Source organism: Epinephelus lanceolatus, chromosome 11 (genome assembly GCF_041903045.1).
Source record: "Epinephelus lanceolatus isolate andai-2023 chromosome 11, ASM4190304v1, whole genome shotgun sequence".
NCBI lineage: Eukaryota > Metazoa > Chordata > Actinopteri > Perciformes > Serranidae > Epinephelus > Epinephelus lanceolatus.
Genome location: NC_135744.1, coordinates 41,388,119 through 41,408,285, shown reverse-complemented (window position 1 = coordinate 41,408,285; position 20,167 = coordinate 41,388,119). Strand labels below are relative to the sequence as shown.

At 37.0% G+C, this 20,167-nt stretch overlaps 1 protein-coding gene across 1 annotated transcript in view; it reads left to right on the top strand.

Moving 5' to 3' along the window:
* LOC117267642 (uncharacterized) overlaps nt 1-20,167 on the top strand; it is a 48,422-nt gene that overhangs the window by 3,718 nt on the left and 24,537 nt on the right. The window contains exons 2-3 of the mRNA XM_033643664.2: nt 13,114-13,266; nt 19,731-19,838. Coding sequence (XP_033499555.1) covers nt 13,114-13,266; nt 19,731-19,838 — 261 coding nt within the window. The remainder of the gene's footprint in view (nt 1-13,113; nt 13,267-19,730; nt 19,839-20,167) is intronic.

Sequence of the window (20,167 nt, the reverse complement as noted above, 5' to 3'; positions counted from 1 at the left end):
AGTTTGGCTATAGTAGCGGCAAAACTGCCATTAGGATATTCAGCAGGGATTTATCAAATTAAATGTTAATACTTTGAACATTAAAGTATATTTATAGCACCTTTTAGTATCTCTGTGACTCACTCATGAGTATATAGAGAGTTAGTTACTCTGTAGGCACTTTATCTCAATTAATCACTCATTTATCTCTAAAATACATCTGTAATATTTTCCTCTGGACTTAAAATGTACCTCAGGGACTTAGTACTGAGTTTGCACTGAATATTTAATGATTATTTAGTCCTATAGTGTCTTTATGATAATTCTTTAGGGACTTGCAGCATGTTTAATGACTTTATTCCACACGGTCTTCTTTTAATCTTACTATATGGGGTTTATATTGTGTCTCAGATGCCCTGTTGTGATTTTTTTTCTCCCTGTATCATTATTAGAGTCTTGTTATGGTTTCACAGGGACTTTGTGTTCGATTTCATCCTCCTGTGGTTCGATTATTTCACTTCCTATAGCAGGATATAGACTGAGTATGACATTCAACAGTGACCTTGTCTGTTTTAGTCATAGTCTTTCTTCAGTTGCATCACTGTCATATTTCTTTTAATTCAAATATAATGTTCCTGTGGGGACTCAGAAAGTGTCTGGGTGATAGTGAGCTTGTCTTGCTTGGTGTTGTTTTTCACCAGTGTTTTTAGTATCCTACAGTTTTCCCACAGGGCCTTAGTTTAGAGTGTGTCTGTGATACTTCATAGTGACGTAATTAAACATTACGCCACTGCATTAGGTTTTGAGGCGGCCTGTTTTTAATTGTTGTGGTATTGATGTCGCTGTGTATAGCTGATATGTATATTTTCTGCGGTGACATTTATTCAGTATCTTTCTAAAAATTGATCCGGGGCCTGCTGCAGCTGGTCTGCAGAGCTACAGCGGGTGGGGGAGGGTGGGAGGAGGTTCTGCCTGTGGTGGGTTATGGGTATTGGGTGGGGGAGGGTGTGCTGGGTGGGGTGGGGGTTGTGGATGATCAACACAAGAGTGAGAATTTTAGAATATTCTGCATTTAGGCAGCAGGCGGGAGGTGAAGGGCGACAGAGGCAGGCAGGAGAGCTGGACGACTGGTTGTTTTAGAAGCAGAGTATTTCTGGTGCAGAAAGAGCAGCTAATACAGTATGTGCATTTATTTTGTGAATCTTTATGACCCATCTATCATGAGTAAATGGATAGCAGCTGCATAGGCGGATACACCCTGAGCTTATACAGTACAGTAGGCCTTTTATTTTATGTGGATACGGTGAATGTGACCTGCTTTATTTTAATTCACTACATATGAACAATCTTTCACGCACTTAAAACTGTTCAGGCATGCTTCATTTAAGCATTAGAGCTGCAACAATTAATTCATTAGTGGTATTATAAGAAAATTAAACTGCAGCTAATCTGATGATTTATTCATCTATTTAAAGAAGAAACTTCAAACATTATGTGGCTATGAGAATTTGTTGCTACTCTTGGTTTATTATTTTAGTAAACTGAATATTTTTGTACCCTGGACTGTCGTTCTGACAAAACCAGGATCTTTTAATAAGCACTTTTGAGAGTTTTGGGGCATGTTATGATCAATCAATCAATCAGTAATGAAAATAATCATTAGTTGCCACCCTAAACATCATTTTTTGTTACCTAAGTGACATGGAAATTAATTTTATTTAACATTTAAATAAACATCACAAGTGATTACTCAACCAGTTGATTAGAGCCCCAGAAAATTAATCTGCAACTATAACTGCAACACAGATAACTGATATTTCACTTGTCTTTTTTTCATGCATAAATGCCAAATGTTATCCACTCCCAGTTTCTTAAATGTGAGGATTATTAATTGATATAACAAATATAACAAACGACTGTTCTGCCATTTAATTTCTTGATTAGTCAATTACTTGTCTTGACCAGAAAATGAAAAATATCTTGCTTTGGAACCCGACAGTTGCGTCTATCCCCCCTCGCTTCGGAAAGATATCCAGCGGCCTGAGACGTGCTGGGCCAATGAAATCGCAACGGTTTATCTAATATGATGCGTGTTTAAGATGATGACCATTAGGAGTAGTGCCGGCATCTTCGAAAACAACCAAGATGGCTGCAGCTAATCTGGAAGCCACTGTTGCATAAGTATTAAAATCAAATGAATGTTTTGTTAAAAGAAGAACAGTAAACTGCGCTTTACAGCTTTAGTTGATGTTCAACACATCAACTTATAAAATACTTGGCTCATCTCTGCACGCTGCAGTCTGGTTAAGGTGTTAAGGTGTTATTCTTTCCTATTGCTTTGCATGAAGTCGCGCCTTATGAGTCTGGTCACTGGTCACTCAGCGCTACCTCACATGTAAAAAATCCATTGATACTGCCCCTTAGAAATCAAAAATGAAAAGAGACTAATTCACATTTGCGAGTTGATGTGATACTGTCAGGCTAAAATGATCCATGAAATTTCCCAAACCCCAAGATATCATCTTTAAATGTCTTGTTTTGTCCAACCAACGGTCCAAAAGAGAGTTTACAACCATACTATCATAGAAGTTTTAGAAGAAGAGCAAAGAAAAGTTAATTCACAAATTAATTATTAAAATAGTGTCCAATTTATTTTCTTTATATCCATTTAGTTAATCGACTAATCGTTGCAGCTTTAAGCGGAACATCTTTAAGTGTCAGACTGTTCGTTAAATGAAACTAAACATTTGAAGATGTCGCCTTGGGTTCTAGGAAATCATAAATTTTTCTGTCTCTTTATTTCTTCCTATATTCTAATGTTTGACAGTCAAAACATTTAATTGGCAGATTTTTTGATAATGAAAATAATCGTGAGCTGCGGGTCCAAATAAGACAAACTTTAAATAGTAATAACTGCCTTGTTTCAGCGCTGAGAAATATTTAATATTAAGGGTCATTTGCAGCTTGTATGTTGCAGCTGTGGGGCTGCATATTATGTTTCATGTTAAGCTGTTGTAATTCAGTCTTTTCTCGCCTCTAACTCCAAACAGGGGATTACAGAGGAGCAGAGGCTGCATGATGGATTCAGTATCAGAAAAACAGCAGCATTTTCATGGCAGCAGTGTTTTCTTGTAGGGCCGTAAAAGCTGGAACATCATGTCTGCTGTGTTGCACATAAAACATCCTGTGTGTGCATTTTGATTTATCTTAAATCCATTTTAATATTTTCAGATTATATTTGAATTTATACATTTATTACAAAGTGAAAAGCAGATTGCATTCAAGGATAAGTCTGGTGATATTCTGCATTTCTCTCATTGTCAACACAAAAGGACCCGAAAAACAAAACAAAACACTGAACGTAGCTACTAACAAGTGTTGTGTGTGTGACTCAAAGCCTGATAAATTGTACTCTTTGCCTACTATTGCCATACAGCTCCACTGTCGTCCAAAAACTAATAAAAACACATCAACGAGCTACATGGTTGCTCTGGATCACATGTTTGTGCATCACTCAGTCCCAAATATACTGTCCTGCTGCCACAAATACTCACCACAGCACCAAGTGTGGATTAATCCACCGCTGAAAATAGTCCCAAACGAATGCACTAATTCCTAAATTAGTGTGCCTTTTAAAAAAATACAGGCGTGTATTTGTGAGCCATTTCAAAGAATAAGGTCTGACGGGCTGCATAGCAGGCTAACACACTTTTGCTTTGGGCTTTTTGTGGGTTCAACAATAAGAAAAAATATAGATTAACACCAGACTTATCTATTAATGTGTTCAGTTTTTTTACATTGACTCTATCATGCGTCCACAAGTCCTGTGTGATCGTTGGGATATTGTAAGGGTCTGCCTGGTTTACAGGGAAACAAAATTTATAGAAAAAGTAGTAGCAGTAGTAAGTAGGGTTTTTTTAAAATACGCCAAAACTGCATGTCGTGCTTCCTTTAATGCATATTTGCTGGGTTTCTGTCTTCTGAACTTCTCATCTTAAGGTTTTGGACCATTGGTTGTACAAAAAAGACATTTAAAGAAGTCATCTTGGATATTTTTTTTATATTTTCTTACACTTTATTGACTTAAACAATCAATTAATAGAGAAAGCAATCGGCAGATTTGCGTGCAGTGAAATTATTCAAGACTTTGGTTCTTTGTCTGGACTTAATTAGTAACTGTTTATACAAAAACAAATGCCATGTTTTTGCTAAATCTCACTCTAACCTTGACCTAAATAACTTGACTTGAAGCCCCAAAAAACTGAACTGAAACTTTTGTCAGATGTGACCTTTGGTTTGGAGGGTTTAAACAGAAACATGATCTACTGTCAAGAAAACATAATCCAAATTTGAAACAAGGTGGTGATTATTTTTATGTCTCTTATTGTTTAACATCTTAATGTCATTATTAAAAAAAAGTAACAAAAATATTTTTACTAAAATGCACTCAATAAGAGTGAAAATAAGTTCACGTTGTTTCATTTTCAGAATGAGAACTGGATGTGGATGTTGTGGTCATCTGTAAATGATAACACACACTGCTTGCTGACTGAAGCTGTGTCTCAGGATCCAAAATGGCAGCTCACTGTGCAGAGATTATTATTTAGGTCATGTACTTAAAGATTACAAGAAAGAGAAGGTGTTGTGTGTTAAAAAAGTCTGGCACTGATGGGTAAAAGGTAACCATTTTAGTGACACACCATCAGGCCTCTCGCAGCTTTAAAACAGCCTTGGAATCATGAAAAACTGCCTCCATTTCTAAGGTGTGTTTAGTTTTATGTTATAGCTCTTTTTCCACAGTGTCGCAGGCTCGGGGCTCCTCACACTTCTTCTTACAAAACAGTGAAATCAAAGCTGCAGGTTTATCCACCCAGCAGCAGCAACAGCAGCAGCAGAGGCAGTATTGGCTTTCAGATGTATGAGCCCACTCGAGGTGTGCTCGATTTATTGTTCAAGCCGTGTAAACACCCACCAACAGCGAACATTAGCTGCTTGTGAGGTAAGACAGATCAAGTGCTCCTCATCACTTCCAGAGTGTAAACACACAGGAAGCTCCATGTAAATTGAGCTGTAGATTAAATAAAGACGAGCTCTGCATGAGATTCATTTTTGCCAAATGGCACATCCGCCATTTTGGGGACAGAAAGGTTTCGGTCATTAACATCTTATTAATAGCTATTAAGCCTTTTAAATAGCTGACATTTTTAGAAAGCACAAGTTTGACTTTTTACTATGTTTTAGGGCTGCAGCCAACGATTATTGTCATTATCATTTAATAGGTCAATTATTACCTCCGCCAAGGAGATTACGTTTTCAGTTTGGCTTGTTTGTTTGTTTGTTTGTTTGTTTGTTTGTCAGCAGGGTTACAGAAAAACTGCCGGTCTGATGTTCATGAAACTTGATGGAAAGGTTAGGAATGGGCCAAGAAAGAAACCAATAGAATTTTGAGTGTATCTGAATCATTGAGAGGCTACACAAATAGTTTTTTCTAGTTTTGTTAACATTATGAAATAGGGCATTTGGCATTGGCAGGAGTTTGCGGTCACTGAATTCCTTTGGAGTTTTTCCTGTTGTTCCATCAGACAGCTTTAAATTTTTGCATGTGAACTATTGCAAGTGAGTATTAACGAAAAGTTCAATATAGCAGCTTTATGTGCAGTATTCAACAGGTTGTCTGACAGCAGTACCTTTGTAAGACCTGTAAGACAAAATGCTGGATGCGTCAGTGTTTACAAATGTCCAAGGTGATGTCATTAGATTGCTTGTTTATTTCCCCAAAATCCAAAGATGCTCAGTTTAGAGGATGAACACAGCCAGAAAAGCTGGAACCAGAGCAGTAGTTTTCTTTGACTTAAGACATTGATTTGATTTATTAAAATTGTTGCCAATACGTCTACTGTCGAAACCATGTTGAATGTGTTTGGGCTGCTTCTAACAACTATATCCATAACGCGGTGATCAATGTATGAAAATTTGTCTGTTCCACTTTCCGAAGCCTCAAAGAAATTCTGTTTTATATTCAGTGATATAAAACAGAAAAGAAGCTGCATCTAGAGAATGTTTGGTGCTTTTTAAACCCTGAAATAATCAATCAATATAATTTGATACTTTTTTTTCAGTTGTATATAATGGTAAACTGAATATCTTTGGGTTTTGGACTGTTGGTAAAACAAAACAAGAGTTCTGAAGACTTCATCAATTTTATTGACCAAACGATTAATTTTCTGCCAATTAACTAATTTTCCTACTTTTATTTCTTATAATTTTAGTTTATTATTTATATTACTATTTTTTAAATGTTCTTCTTCTTATTTTCTTTTATCCAAATGCATAATATAAAGTGAAAGTTCATTCTTGAGTTTGGAAATGTTGTTTGTCAAATTAATTCATTTGAAAAAGGTAATTATTATATCTGGAGATGTTTTAATTTCCTTTGTTTGTGCAGAATTAAGAGCAACACTGACGTTTTTCTTCAGATCATTGAGGGAAACTGAGATCAATAATGTTGTCTTAACACTGCCTCACTTAATTTAACAAGAAGCTGCATTAATGGTGAAGTATGATAAGGTTTTTTTTTCCCTGAGATTAGTTCATTAAGTGCTTGTTAAAGGGCACATTATAAACCTGCATGCAGCCAGATTCTCACAGTTTAAAACTCTAAAATGTTCCCTTGTTGTTTTACTCTATTTATTTGTACCTGAACAAAATAAAACAAAAACAGGAGAAAGAAAAAAAACACACAGTTTCAAAACATCCATCTTGAAATGGAGGTATAAACTGGAAAAATGAAAATGGAGGTTTAGTCATTGAACACCCACTATCTCGTGTGCAGATGAAGCTAGTCATACTGCTGTTGCAGTGTCTGTCAAAATACTTCTAAACGCTCATTTAATAACACAAGACTCAATCAGAGTCTTTGAAGTAGAAGAGCAAGATTTTATTTTACTGGGAAGGAAACTGCACCAGTGTCAGCTCTGTGAAGAAAATAAAGATTCTGGAATTTTGTCACGTTTGTCAGTTATAGAAGTGAAAGCAGAAACACAATTATAGTGAAGTATTTTTATGACATTTAGTTTAATTCTTGTCAAAATTGCAGTAACTTTTGTTGTGTTTTGTTATCAGAGCTTTTGTAGTTTGTAATTGACACTAATAATTGACACTGATAATGAGGAGGTTTTATAAAATGAGACTAAAAGGAGATATTTGGGAAGAAGTCAAGAAAGTAAGCCTTGTCTGTGGACCTGTGCTGTGCCTGAACTGATTCAATCAATTAAGGTAGTCAATTGAGAAGAAATTAAGTAATAATAATTTCGTAATTTAGTAAATTGGTAAAATCATTAATTAAACAAAAGCACCAAACATTTGGACTGTTGATTGGTCAGAACAAGAAACTTGAAGATATCAGCTTGGATTCTTGGAACTTGTTAGGGACATGTTTTATTGTATTGACTAAATGATAGAAAGAAATAACTGATAGGTGCAGCCCTAACTTTCAACCTCATAAATTATACAGAGATAACATTGTTTTTTTTTTTGTGTGTGTTTTTTTTAGCAAATCAAAATGCACAGCAGCTGCTTAAAGCATTTTTTAACTGCCCAAATCTGAGCCCATCACATCAACATGACAAAGCTCTGAGCAGCAGACAAGTTGTTTTTGCAGAGTTACTGCCATTAATTCAGATTCAGATTCAGATTCAGAATACTTTATTAATCCCCGGGGGGAAATTGTTTTTGTTCCAATGCTCCGTGCAAAGTAGAAATAGAAATACAGCATGAATGGAAACAAGAGATAAAGATGAAGATATAAATAAGATACTAAAATAGACAATGAAATAAATAAAATAAAATATTAAAGTAGACATTAAAATAAAATAAAATATTAAAGTAGACATTAAAATAAAATAAAATATTAAAGTAGACAATAAAATAAAATATTAAAGTAGAGAATAAAATAAAATAAATAATAAAATAGTGAAGTAGACAATCTGAAATATATACAATATACAATCCAAAGTCAACACAGTTTCAAAAGCAAAAGCCTTTCACGAAATGAGGAAGCATCACAACTTTTGCTATAAAGCACTTGCAGGAAGTGATACGAGGGGGTGGACATTGATAAGATTTTATTGATAGCCTAACAGTATAACATAGGATATTTACCTTTGAAAATGGATGTGCCGCTTAGTTGGAAATGTCGTGGTACTTGAACTTAGAGTGTGAAATACATTGACTTTCTGGAATATAAGCCCATGTTGCTTAGAAGGAATGTTTCGGCATATTACGGGTGTTTCCTCCTTCACTTGAAATGGTTATTTTACAGACAGTACAGCAGCACTGAAATCATCTTTCTTGGTAAAATGAAATGACTCCTTCTTGTTGCAAGTGTCCAGCAGCATAGATGTATGAGTTTGACATAGTTTTGCAATGCGTAACTCTAAAGGAACTGATAAACTCGGATGCATACAATTCCAGTGGATCTGACAATTTGGACCTTGTTCTCGATTCCCATCCCTAGTAATAAGTTTGCGTCACTGGGTGCAAATTAGCTGCCGCCAACACACAATGATTATTGAAACCTTTTTTATTCAGGGCTAACTCTCTGAACATTCACATTTGCATGAGTGCTCTGTTTACAAGGACATATGAACAATTAGTTTGCAGAATTAAAATATGATTAATGAATTAAAACAAGGACAGAAACGTCTGTTAAAAATCTCTCATCCAGCTGTTGGTAATGTTTGAATAATTTAGGTGAGCTGTGAAAAGCTCTTTCATTCATTTAAAAGGTACTATGTCATTAGTGGTCTTATTCCTAGAAAAGCACTCGGTATCGATTTTGAAATTATGGGCTGATACAGATGTTTTTAAAAACAATTCAGCTGACACAGATACTGATGCTTTTGTATTGTTTATTTATTTGTTATTTATATCCCCCTTTTGTGCCAGGGAAGCAAAGAAATCTACACTGTAAAAAACTGACATGTTTTAAAGTTATTAAGCCCTTCATTACTCTACTTTAGGATGAGCACAAATTCAATCAAACAAAATTCATGGGACAGCCTTAAATACAACCCTTCACATGAAAAACATCTTTAAAAAATGCTTAGCTTGTATCATATGTCATATTTCCCTCTCTAATATCTATTTTATATTGCTGTGAAAACAACCTATTTCTCCTTTAGCTGTATTTATTCAAGTTTCTCGCCAAAACCTACATTCTACAAGATTTTAACACATTGTGATGTTTTAATTAACCTTTACCCAATACTAAATTTAACACAGATTCGTTATTCACAATGTAACATTATCAGGGAAACAATAGGGCGCGTTCCCTGACGCAACAATAGTGCATTTACTGCTTCCTTTTGTCCTGAAGGAATCCCAGGGAAGATTTCTGTTCGTCCCAAACATATTTTCTATTGTTTAGGGAGGACCGGACGCCGGCCACTACTAGCAATCTCGTCACACAACAGAGAAATTACACAGTCATTGTATTCTTCTTGTACCTACTTATTAATTTAATTTAATTTGTTGTTATCCGTGAATGTCATGTTAATTGCCGAAATGCAGATGGCAGTCAACAAGAATATCAGCCGATACCGATGTTCGGACGATAAATGGATGCATCCCTAAAAAGTACTTAAATTTCAATACTAACTTTACAAATGAAAAGGCAGTTATGTTTACGCATATAGGATGAAGGTGTGTAGTTTATATTCTTTAATGTAGCTGCCTTCAGTAATAAAGGCTCGCACTGCGATGTAGCTGTAGGAATGAAACTGACACGCCAAAGCAGTGATGAGAGTTGTAACTGTCAGGCTGCAGGACCCTCTAATGAGATCTGACCTGAGGGGGGAAGGTCACATAACTTTCTGCCACACTGTGCACATAACATAGACATTATGTAAACATTTTGAACTTAAAAGCGGAGTGCTTGTGTTTCATAGTTGCTCCAAGTTTTGATCAAATTCCGACTATAAAAGTCTCAGCTCTGTGGGATTTAGTTCTTGTAAAAGAACAACAGCAAACAACTCAGAACAACAACAAATTTACAAGTTGGATCCTCTCCAATACATAACAGATACTGAATGATTAACTACAGCTGATGATTTTATGACGAATCACGTGGCCTTCATGCTCTGCAGCTGGGTGAAAGCAAAAGTTAAACAGCAGAATCATTTCTGGTAATTCACCCTTCAATTATTGATGTGTTTATTTATTTATCTAACACACAGGGGTGCACAGGCAAGTGTGGCCGCTGTGTTGTAGTGCAGTGACAACAGGAAGTTAGCTGCTCTTTTGAAAAGTCAGCTGTTATATATATATATATATTTTTTTTTTTTGCATGTTCAGAAATTAAACGGACGTAACCTGGAAAAGAATTGCGACACAGATGATTGAGATCATACAGGTTTATACATGTCTTAATCGTCAGGGGTTTTTTCCATCATAATGCTGTAGATCATTGGCAGTGAAACACTGGTAGTCATTTTGTAAGAGCAGGCGTCACTGCATTTGGAATAAAAAGCTGCAACACTATTTTCAGCTCAGTGATATCTGAATATATTTTGAGTCACTATCAGGGGCTGCAGATATGCCTCTGCCATGCTAAACAGTCTGAGGAGTTAATTTTTAACATTACCTCTCCAAGTTGTTTAATATATTACAATATCCTGCTCCCAGTGCTGTTTGTACATCTCAATATACTGCAAGATGGTGCAACTGTATCGTCAGAGGTGCTGATGCCAGAGGTGGTTTCTGCAGAATTTATGGCTTGAACACACCCTAGAAAAGTAGGGAGGACACTGCTGGCTCCATGTATTTAGATTTTAATTCAATAGTTTTCATCTCTTAGGTATTTCCCCTTTGAGTGCATGAAAATAACAAATCATAGAGGAGGATGAATTTTAAATCAACTGAGAATAAACCTCTAAATTGGTCATAGACCTAATTTTATTTATTATGTAGACTTCAGGTTTTTCAGAATGTCAGTCTGACAGTCCAGCATTTCATTTGATTGTTGATTAACATTTGATTAATAACTATGAAATTTGATTCAGATTTTTCATCAAGCAACAGGTCAACTTGTACCACACTTTAATTAATAAAAGGATACCTCTAAATTTAGTGACCAGATGTCTTGTCAGGCTCAGCAGCACTTAAGGCCCTGACACACCAAGCCGACAGTTGACCGTCGACCAAAGTCAGGCCGTTGGTGAGCATTCTGTCGCCCTAGTTTTTGTAGTGTGTCCTGCACCGTTGGCAGCTTTTCGGCCGATTGAGCATGTTGAATCGGTGGCGGAGCTTGTCGGTGAGAGAGATCACTCTGATTAGCTGTTCAGGTTTTATTTCCTTGCCCCTGTAGCGAGTGAATCTGCCTGTAGTGAAACCGGGGCTAACCGGTGCTTCCTCCTCAGGCTCCACTTCACTCAGCTGCCCGACAGACCCGCTGCTTCTTCCCACTTTAACCTGAATAACAAACTGGAGCTAGCTGGGAGCGGCTAGCGGAGCGTTAGCTGCAGCATGACCGGAGGGAAGCGCAGCCAGTTAGCCTCTGCTAGTCTCTGAGCTAGCCCCGGGTCTCTGTTTGGATCCAACCGGAGCACCGAGCCCTGGTTTGTTATTCAGGTTAAAGTGGGAAGAAGCAGCGGGTGTATCGGGCAGCTGAGTGAAGTGGAGTCTGAGGAGGAAACACCGGGACCGTCTGGATGTAATAGTCCGTGGAGGTGCTGCGGTGCTCGGCTGCACAGATAGGAAACCCCTTGGCTGACAGGATGTACCACTGTCTCACTCCTCTGCCACGCAGGCACAGAACGTACATGCCACTTGGCCGTCGGATGTAGTCCGTGTAGTGTGTTCAAATGCAACTGACACAGGGCGACGTGAGGCGACATAGACCACGGAACAGTTGGCTTTCGTCGCCGCTAGTTCTTTGATGTTGGTTTGGTGTGTCCGCACCTTTAAAGATCGATGCTAGCATAGCATGCTAACATGCTGATAAGTGTCTAGAATGTTCCACTAACATCCTCGTCGTGCGTCATGCTTTAGTGCTTTACAATTTTAACAAAGTTGACAACGATCAATTTTGTAGCATAGAAAGAAATAAAGCTCCTTAGAAGCAAGATTATTATAGGTAACTGAAAATAATAATGATAATAATAATAATAATAATAATAAAAAAAACATTTTAGTTAAATGAAATAAAAAACAAGACTTAAGAAAAGAAAAGAAACTAACAAACAATATTGTGTACTTCCAAAACAAACTGATTGTTGTTGTAATACCTATTCACAACTCCTTAAACCTTGCCCCTGTCTAATACCCCTATATTATAATTAAAAGACAAAACAAAGACTTGCTCTGAAACTAATAAAAACTAAAATAAAATTAAGCATTTTTAAACAATGAAAACTATTCTGAAAAGTACACCTGCTCTGAAAACCAACTGAAACTTAAGTAAAAACAATTAATTCCTCTGCTGTGAAATGTAACCGGTGTGGCAGCAGTGTGTCAAATTCATCCACCAACGCTAATTTCTAATTTTACCTTTTCTAACTTTCAAGGTTTGAGACATGTCTGAACTAGTGGCGACCATTCATTGACTTCTTAGTGTGTTGAGCTGTGGCATTTAACTGACAAAGCTCTTGAGCTGGTGCAAAATGTTTTTTGGTTAAGGCTGCTATAAATGATAGAAATATGAATTAACCAACTGTATTAGATTGTTTAAAAAACTTACTGTCCTATCTTGTGATATACTGTGTTATTATAAATGTCACTGTGATTCTGAATGAGATTTTCTCACATATGAAACATGATTTGTTCTCCTTTTAAGTTGGATTTAATTTTCTGTTATTGCTACAGCTCTAGGTTTAAAAAATATTAGCTTCCTCATCTCTTACTTATTTCCTTATTTTTAGTCTAGTGTTACTTTATCAGGAAGCCAAGATTTTACTCAACCATAGCATGTTAATTCTGTCCCTGGAGAATGATCATAGACCACAAATTTACTCTTACAAACCTCTTCCAGAGCTGAGTGAATGCCAAACTCTAACCATGGAAATGCCATGGGTGCCTGTTGAGCCACACAGGGGCCATTAACACTTCCTCACCAGTGCTGTCTTGTCTTTCTCTCAGTGGTTGGGTGCCCCCTCCTGCCAGCGAGGCAGCTACGCCTTCTATAAGTCAGTGAGCAGCAGAGCTCAACCCGAGGGGCCCGTCCAGGTATGGAAGCTGGGGGAGTTTTACTTCATCCGGTGTGGACCACAGGATCCTGTGTGCATCGCAGAGGTGAGATTACCTGCTCATATGTTAGAATAAACCTTCTATAATCAAATGTTTTATAATAACAACACTTTACATGACTGTATAATGTGAAAGAGTTTTATACCTTCTTCATATTGTTTTTTCCAACCCGCAACTTAACTGTTTCGCTTCACGCAAACTGCTCTCATCAGTGTTGTTTTCAGGTGATGCAGGCATCAGTGAATAAGATGTAAAAAGTCACTGTACACTACCTGCTCAGCAGCAAACAGCAGACAGACACAGTTAGCTGGTGAACACAGTGGAGCATGTAGCAGCTAAAGAGCGAGATATTTCCCTCAGGAGCTGGTAGAGACCAAGAACAAAACTAAAATACAGTGAATGCTGGTCTTAGATTCATCAAATGGTCACAAACACGACTTCAGATGAATGCTAATGTTGCTGGTTGTGTAAACGCAGCTGTTGTAAATAAATTTGCCATATGAATCTAACAAGGTGATAATATTTCAAATATTTTATTGACAGCTTGTTTCAACTGCCCACAAGTTGCCAAAAAGAGTTATAACAGTTTTAAAATGATGTTTCTCAGTCATGTGCATAGAGGTCCCAACCTTTGTGTTTAAAAGTCTGGTAACTGGACGATGGCTGATTAAAAGACACAACTGTGAAGAGACAATTTGTAGCTGCTCAGTCACAATGTGGGAGAAAAGATCTTAGCGTACCCTTAAACTGCCACAACGTTCCCAGGCTTTATGCCTGTCTGCACTTTAGACTTAAGACTTTAGAGGCCTTCTTTTCATGTCATTGTGATTATTAGAGCTGAAACATTTGTCAATTATTCAATTAGTCTATTAAACATTTTGTTTTTATTCTAAACATTACATTCCAGCTTCTCAAAGTTAACTGTTTATGTCTTTTCTTTGTCATATATGATAGCTAACTGAATATTTTTGAGTTTTAGACTGTTGGTCGCACCAAATTTGTAGTTTTAAAACTTCATTATTGGCTCACAGAAGTTATAAGAAGCACTTTTTCCTGTTTCTCAAAGATTCATTGATTAACTGGGGAAATGAACGTGAGATCAATAGCTAATGAAAAAAAATGTTAGTTGTTGCTTTAAACTTTTTTTGTTTAACGTCTTGATGTTTGTATTGTAACTCTGTAAAGGTGACTATGGCACTCTCATAGGGTTGAAGCACTGAAAAGGACAGATTAAAACAATTATATTGAAGCAGCAGCAGAGATATCCTGACTTCCAATACCTAGTAGCTCCATAAACACTGTATACTACACTTCCCATAATGCACCTTGACACAGCCATTGGTAAGACCCTGCCAGACTGATAAACAGCTGTGTCTTTCTGATTTTGTAGAAAGCTCCTGCAGAGTCACAGAGGACATTATTCAACTGTTTTCACAGACCTGAGTAATACCGACCATGACGAGTCAGCTGATCTTGTTGCATAAAGTTGTTGCAGTGTCCCTTTAACTGTTGACTATGACTAACCCAAACTAAATCTACAGACTGAACCCTAAATGGGTCATGCTGCTGCTCTCCTGCCTGCTCACATGAGCTATAGAAGACTAATAGTATGTTTTATTGAGTCTACATCCCACGGCAAGGCTAAATTTAGTCAATTTAGGTCGCACGCTGAAGAAGTGTTAATGAGATTGTATTTAGGTTGATAGTATTGTATTGACAGTGAATGATTGTAATGGAGGATGTGAATATTTCAGGCTACTGCATTTGTTCAAAGGACAAACCCTGGAAAAAGAGACAAATTCCAATTTTGCGGTTTCATGACTCATTTAAACAGCTTGTTTTATCGCATTTTTTCTGTTATCATCATCATCATTGTTATTAATAATAATAATGATAATAGTGATATAATAACAATAATAATAAATACTACTACTACTACTACTATTACTAATAATAATAATAATAAAAGAAAATACTGAAGGGACAAGGTAACAAAGGTTGGAGGTAAATATATATATATATATATATATATATATATATATATATATATATATATATATATATATATGTATGTGTGTGTGTGTGTGTGTGTGTATGTATATATATACAGTACAGGCCAAAAGTTTGGACACACCTTCTCATTCAATGCGTTTTCTTTATTTTCATGACTATTTACATTGTAGATTCTCACTGAAGGCATCAAAACTATGAATGAACACATGTGGAGTTATGTACTTAACAAAAAAAGGTGAAATAACTGAAAACATGTTTTATATTCTAGTTTCTTCAAAATAGCCACCCTTTGCTCTGATTACTGCTTTGCACACTCTTGGCATTCTCTCCATGAGCTTCAAGAGGTAGTCACCTGAAATGGTTTCCACTTCACAGGTGTGCCTTATCAGGGTTAATTAGTGGAATTTCTTGCTTTATCAATGGGGTTGGGACCATCAGTTGTGTTGTGCAGAAGTCAGGTTAATACACAGCCGACAGCCCTATTGGACAACTGTTAAAATTCATATTATGGCAAGAACCAATCAGCTAACTAAAGAAAAACCAGTGGCCATCATTACTTTAAGAAATGAAGGTCAGTCAGTCCGGAAAATTGCAAAAACTTTAGATGTGTCCCCAAGTGGAGTCGCAAAAACCATCAAGCGCTACAACGAAACTGGCACACATGAGGACCGACCCAGGAAAGGAAGACCAAGAGTCACCTCTGCTTCTGAGGATTCATCCGAGTCACCAGCCTCAGAAATCACAAGTTAACAGCAGCTCAGATCAGAGACCAGATGAATTCCACACAGAGTTCTAGCAGCAGACCCATCTCTAGAACAACTGTTAAGAGGAGACTGCGCCAATCAGGCCTTCATGGTCAAATAGCTGCTAGGAAACCACTGCTAAGGAGAGGCAACAAGCAGAAGAGAGTTGTTTGGGCCAAGAAACACAAGGAATGGACATTAGACCAGTGGAAATCTGTGCTTTGGTCTGATGAGTCCAAATTTGAGATCTTTGGTTCCAACCGCCGTGTCTTTGTGAGACGCAGAAAAGGTGAACGGATGGATTCCACATGCCTGGTTCCCACTGTGAAGCATGGAGGAGGAGGTGTGATGGTGTGGGGGTGTTTTGCTGGTGACACTGTTGGGGATTTATTCAAAATTGAAGGCACACTGAACCAGCATGGCTACCACAGCATCCTGCAGCGACATGCCATCCCATCCGGTTTGCGTTTAGTTGGACGATCATTTATTTTTCAACAGGACAATGACCCCAAACACACCTCCAGGCTGTGTAAGGGCTATTTGACCAAGAAGGAGAGTGATGGAGTGCTGCGGCAGATGACCTGGCCTCCACAGTCACCGGACCTGAACCCAATCCAGATGGTTTGGGGTGAGCTGGACCGCAGAGTGAAGGCAAAGGGGCCAACAAGTGCTAAACACCTCTGGGAACTCCTTCAAGACTGTTGGAAAACCATTTCAGGTGACTACCTCTTGAAGCTCATGGAGAGAATGCCAAGAGTGTGCAAAGCAGTAATCAGAGCAAAGGGTGGCTATTTTGAAGAAACTAGAATATAAAACATGTTTTCAGTTATTTCACCTTTTTTTGTTAAGTACATAACTCCACGTGTTCATTCATAGTTTTGATGCCTTCAGTGAGAATCTACAATGTAAATAGTCATGAAAATAAAGAAAACACATTGAATGAGAAGGTGTGTCCAAACTTTTGGCCTGTACTGTATATAATGTGTATATATATCTATATATATATATATGTGTATATATATCTATGTATGTATGTATGTGTGTATGTGTATGTATATATATATATGTGTGTGTGTGTGTGTGTGTGTATATATATATGTATATATTTATATGACTGCATAACTTAAGACATTCCGATTAGCTATTGTTGCTTTCGTTAACGAAAAGTATGACTAAATATCGTCATCAACGAACCTTTATCACATGACAAAGACGAGACGCAACGTAAATGGTGGTCATGTGACGATAACTATAATTAAATATATAATGCAATGTTGTTGACGAATAAAAATGAGACTAAATGTGGTTTACATAATAAAACCTCTGCTAAAATGTCTCTTCATTTTCATTGACCAAAACGAGACGAGACGAAATAACGTTATAATGTTTAGTCGCGTTATTATTATTATTTTGCAGTATTTCTGTTTCCTAGGCTGTGCGTCGCACTGCAAGGACGGATTATAGCCGTGATGATATACAGTACAACAGTCACTCCCTCTCGTGTGATATTGCTTTTATACAACAGGTCAACAACAACTTAAACAGCAATGCTGAGTAGGGAAATGTTAACAAAAGGTGATGACATAAATTATTTAAGTATGTTATGTAGCTCAGCGAAAAAAAAAACCAGTTCCCCCAGTCTGTTGCTAGGCAACGCGGCATACACACCAGGAACTCACAAGCTACTTTGTATTTACATTGATCTGAAGCTGTGTAACTTCGTCCAGTTTGGCTGATGAGACGTTGGCAAACCTGGATGTTGGCACGGCCGGATTCAGCTTCCACTCTCCCTCATCCTCATCAGTACCTCATCAGATGATCATTGATAATTCTTGACCGTGTTTGCTTAATTCTTGCTCCTCTCCAGTTTGTCGAGGTCGGCTGATGTTACACAAACACACCTGGAGGTCTGCACAGAAGAGTCCTGGCTTTCCTTTTCCTCGTCCTCTCCTGACGAACACTCATAATTTAATTCAAATGTAATTTTGGGGAAAATATCCATCTTCTTGGTGTAACGCTATAGTGTCAGTTTGTGTCAGTGTAGTGAGTGTGACAGCTGGTTAATTAACGGCTGTATTTATATTTATAACACCTGTAAGCGGAGTGATTTTACTGTTACAAGTCCCAGTGATGTTATACTCTGTATCAGCACTCACGGAACGCCTCTCATCCAATCAAATTACTTGGTCGGAACTAACTGTTGTATAAATAAATATATATTTAGCTCTAACTGGGAGCTAATTTAGAAAAGAAAATTTTGGTTTGGTTATACTATACTAGGTACTTATACTATATTGACTGGACCTGGAGTCTAAATAAAAAGGTTGATTGATATAATCGAATTGCATTACTAAAAAGAGACTAAAATACAATTTTCATTGACTAAAACTAGACTAAAATGTCATCAGTTTTCGTCGACTAAAACGAGACGAAAATAGTCATGGATTATTCTGACTAAAATAAGACTAAAATGCTCAGACATTTAGTTGACTGAAACTTGACTAGACAAAAAAGAGTATGAACGTGACTAAAACTAATAAAAACTAAAATGACAGTTTGACACAAAGACTAGACTAAAACTAAAATTAAAACAGGCCGCCAAAAACAACACTACGATTAGCCTCTGCTGAACTTTGTCAGCTTTAGCAATATTTAGCATGCTAATACACCGAGTTAAGATAATGATCATGGTAAAACATTATACCTGCTAAACATCAGCATGTTAACATTCACTGTGAGCATGTTAGCATGCCGATGTTAGCTTTTAGCTCACCCTCACTGAGCTGCTAACATGGCCGTAGACTCTTAGTCTGGTTTTATCTTTAATTCATAAATCAGAGGATGTCCAATAGTGCATACCTGCCTCCCTGACCCTGCCAGCATGGTATCTGACATCTTGTTCAAGGTTACAGATATATGATACAGTGATATGATATAACCATAATACAATGCCTGCAGATATATGTGGACTTTGTCTGCCTTGAACATCTGTGAATACTGTTAAGTTGAAGTCCAGCAGTGGTGTGGCTTCATTTAAATGCTGCAGTGGAAACAAACAGTGATCAGGGTTGGGGATTGAACCTTGATACTTTTGTAGTACTGACTGAAATAGTACTAAATGTACACAAATCGTTAAGTACCCAAAGTTATGGGACAGTGAATGTCTGGTCAGACCCTCAGTTATGGTTTCTTATATGAATTATGATTGTGCAAGTTTGAGAGTTTAAGAAAAAAAAACATTTAGGGCAGCAGGTTTTTCCCACAAAACATGCATCAGTAAAGAGGCAGCTTTACTTCAAATTTTTATTTTATTATTATTTTTTTTTAATTTAAGGACTTATCTTATTTTGGCAGAGATTAAGTGTGCACAAATTATGTCAAGTTAATGGCTGTTTAAAAGTTTTAAATTAGTTTAAACAAACTAAATGAACAATTTTGATAGTCATGTAATTGTTAATTAAAGAAAAATGCAAAATATATTTAGATAAAGCTGTTTCTCTTAGGTTTTCCAGGGGAAAACAACTTTGTCTTTTATATATACATCTCAAAGTAAGATAAATGCATTTTGTTTAACTAAATCAGATGTGTTTTACTAGTCTGAAGGTTACAGGATGTTGAAAGTACTCCTGAACTTAAATAAATTTAGATTCACATAAAAGGCTGTTTGAAAGACTCCCGGCATGTTCGTCACTTTCCAAAGCTTTCCAGACATCTGTGTTTAAATGGCGTTGCTCTCTTCCTCTTCATGTGCAGGTGACCTTACTGTGGGAGGACCAGACACGGCGCCACCTGCTGGCCAGCGCCAGACTCTACTTCCTGCCTGAGGACACACCAAAGGGCCGGACCAGCGAGCACGGAGAGGTGAGTCAAAGTTCAAGGGGTGTCTGGCTCATCTTCCAGACATGAATTACCAATGAGGCGTTCATCTTTACATGTGATGATATTTCAGTTTTGAAATATCAACTAATATTAACTTGTTTATTCTTCCACTCATTCACATCAATACATCTGTAGTACAGTGTTTATGTTTTATTTCCTAAACTCTTGATTTAATTTATTTTTGTTTAATATAAATTAAAGATGACATTTTTACTCAACTACACCAAAAAATCCAAACTTCTATATAAGGCCAAATCCACCACAGGGTATAACTTACAGAAGACATAATAAAGCAGATGTAGTTACTGATA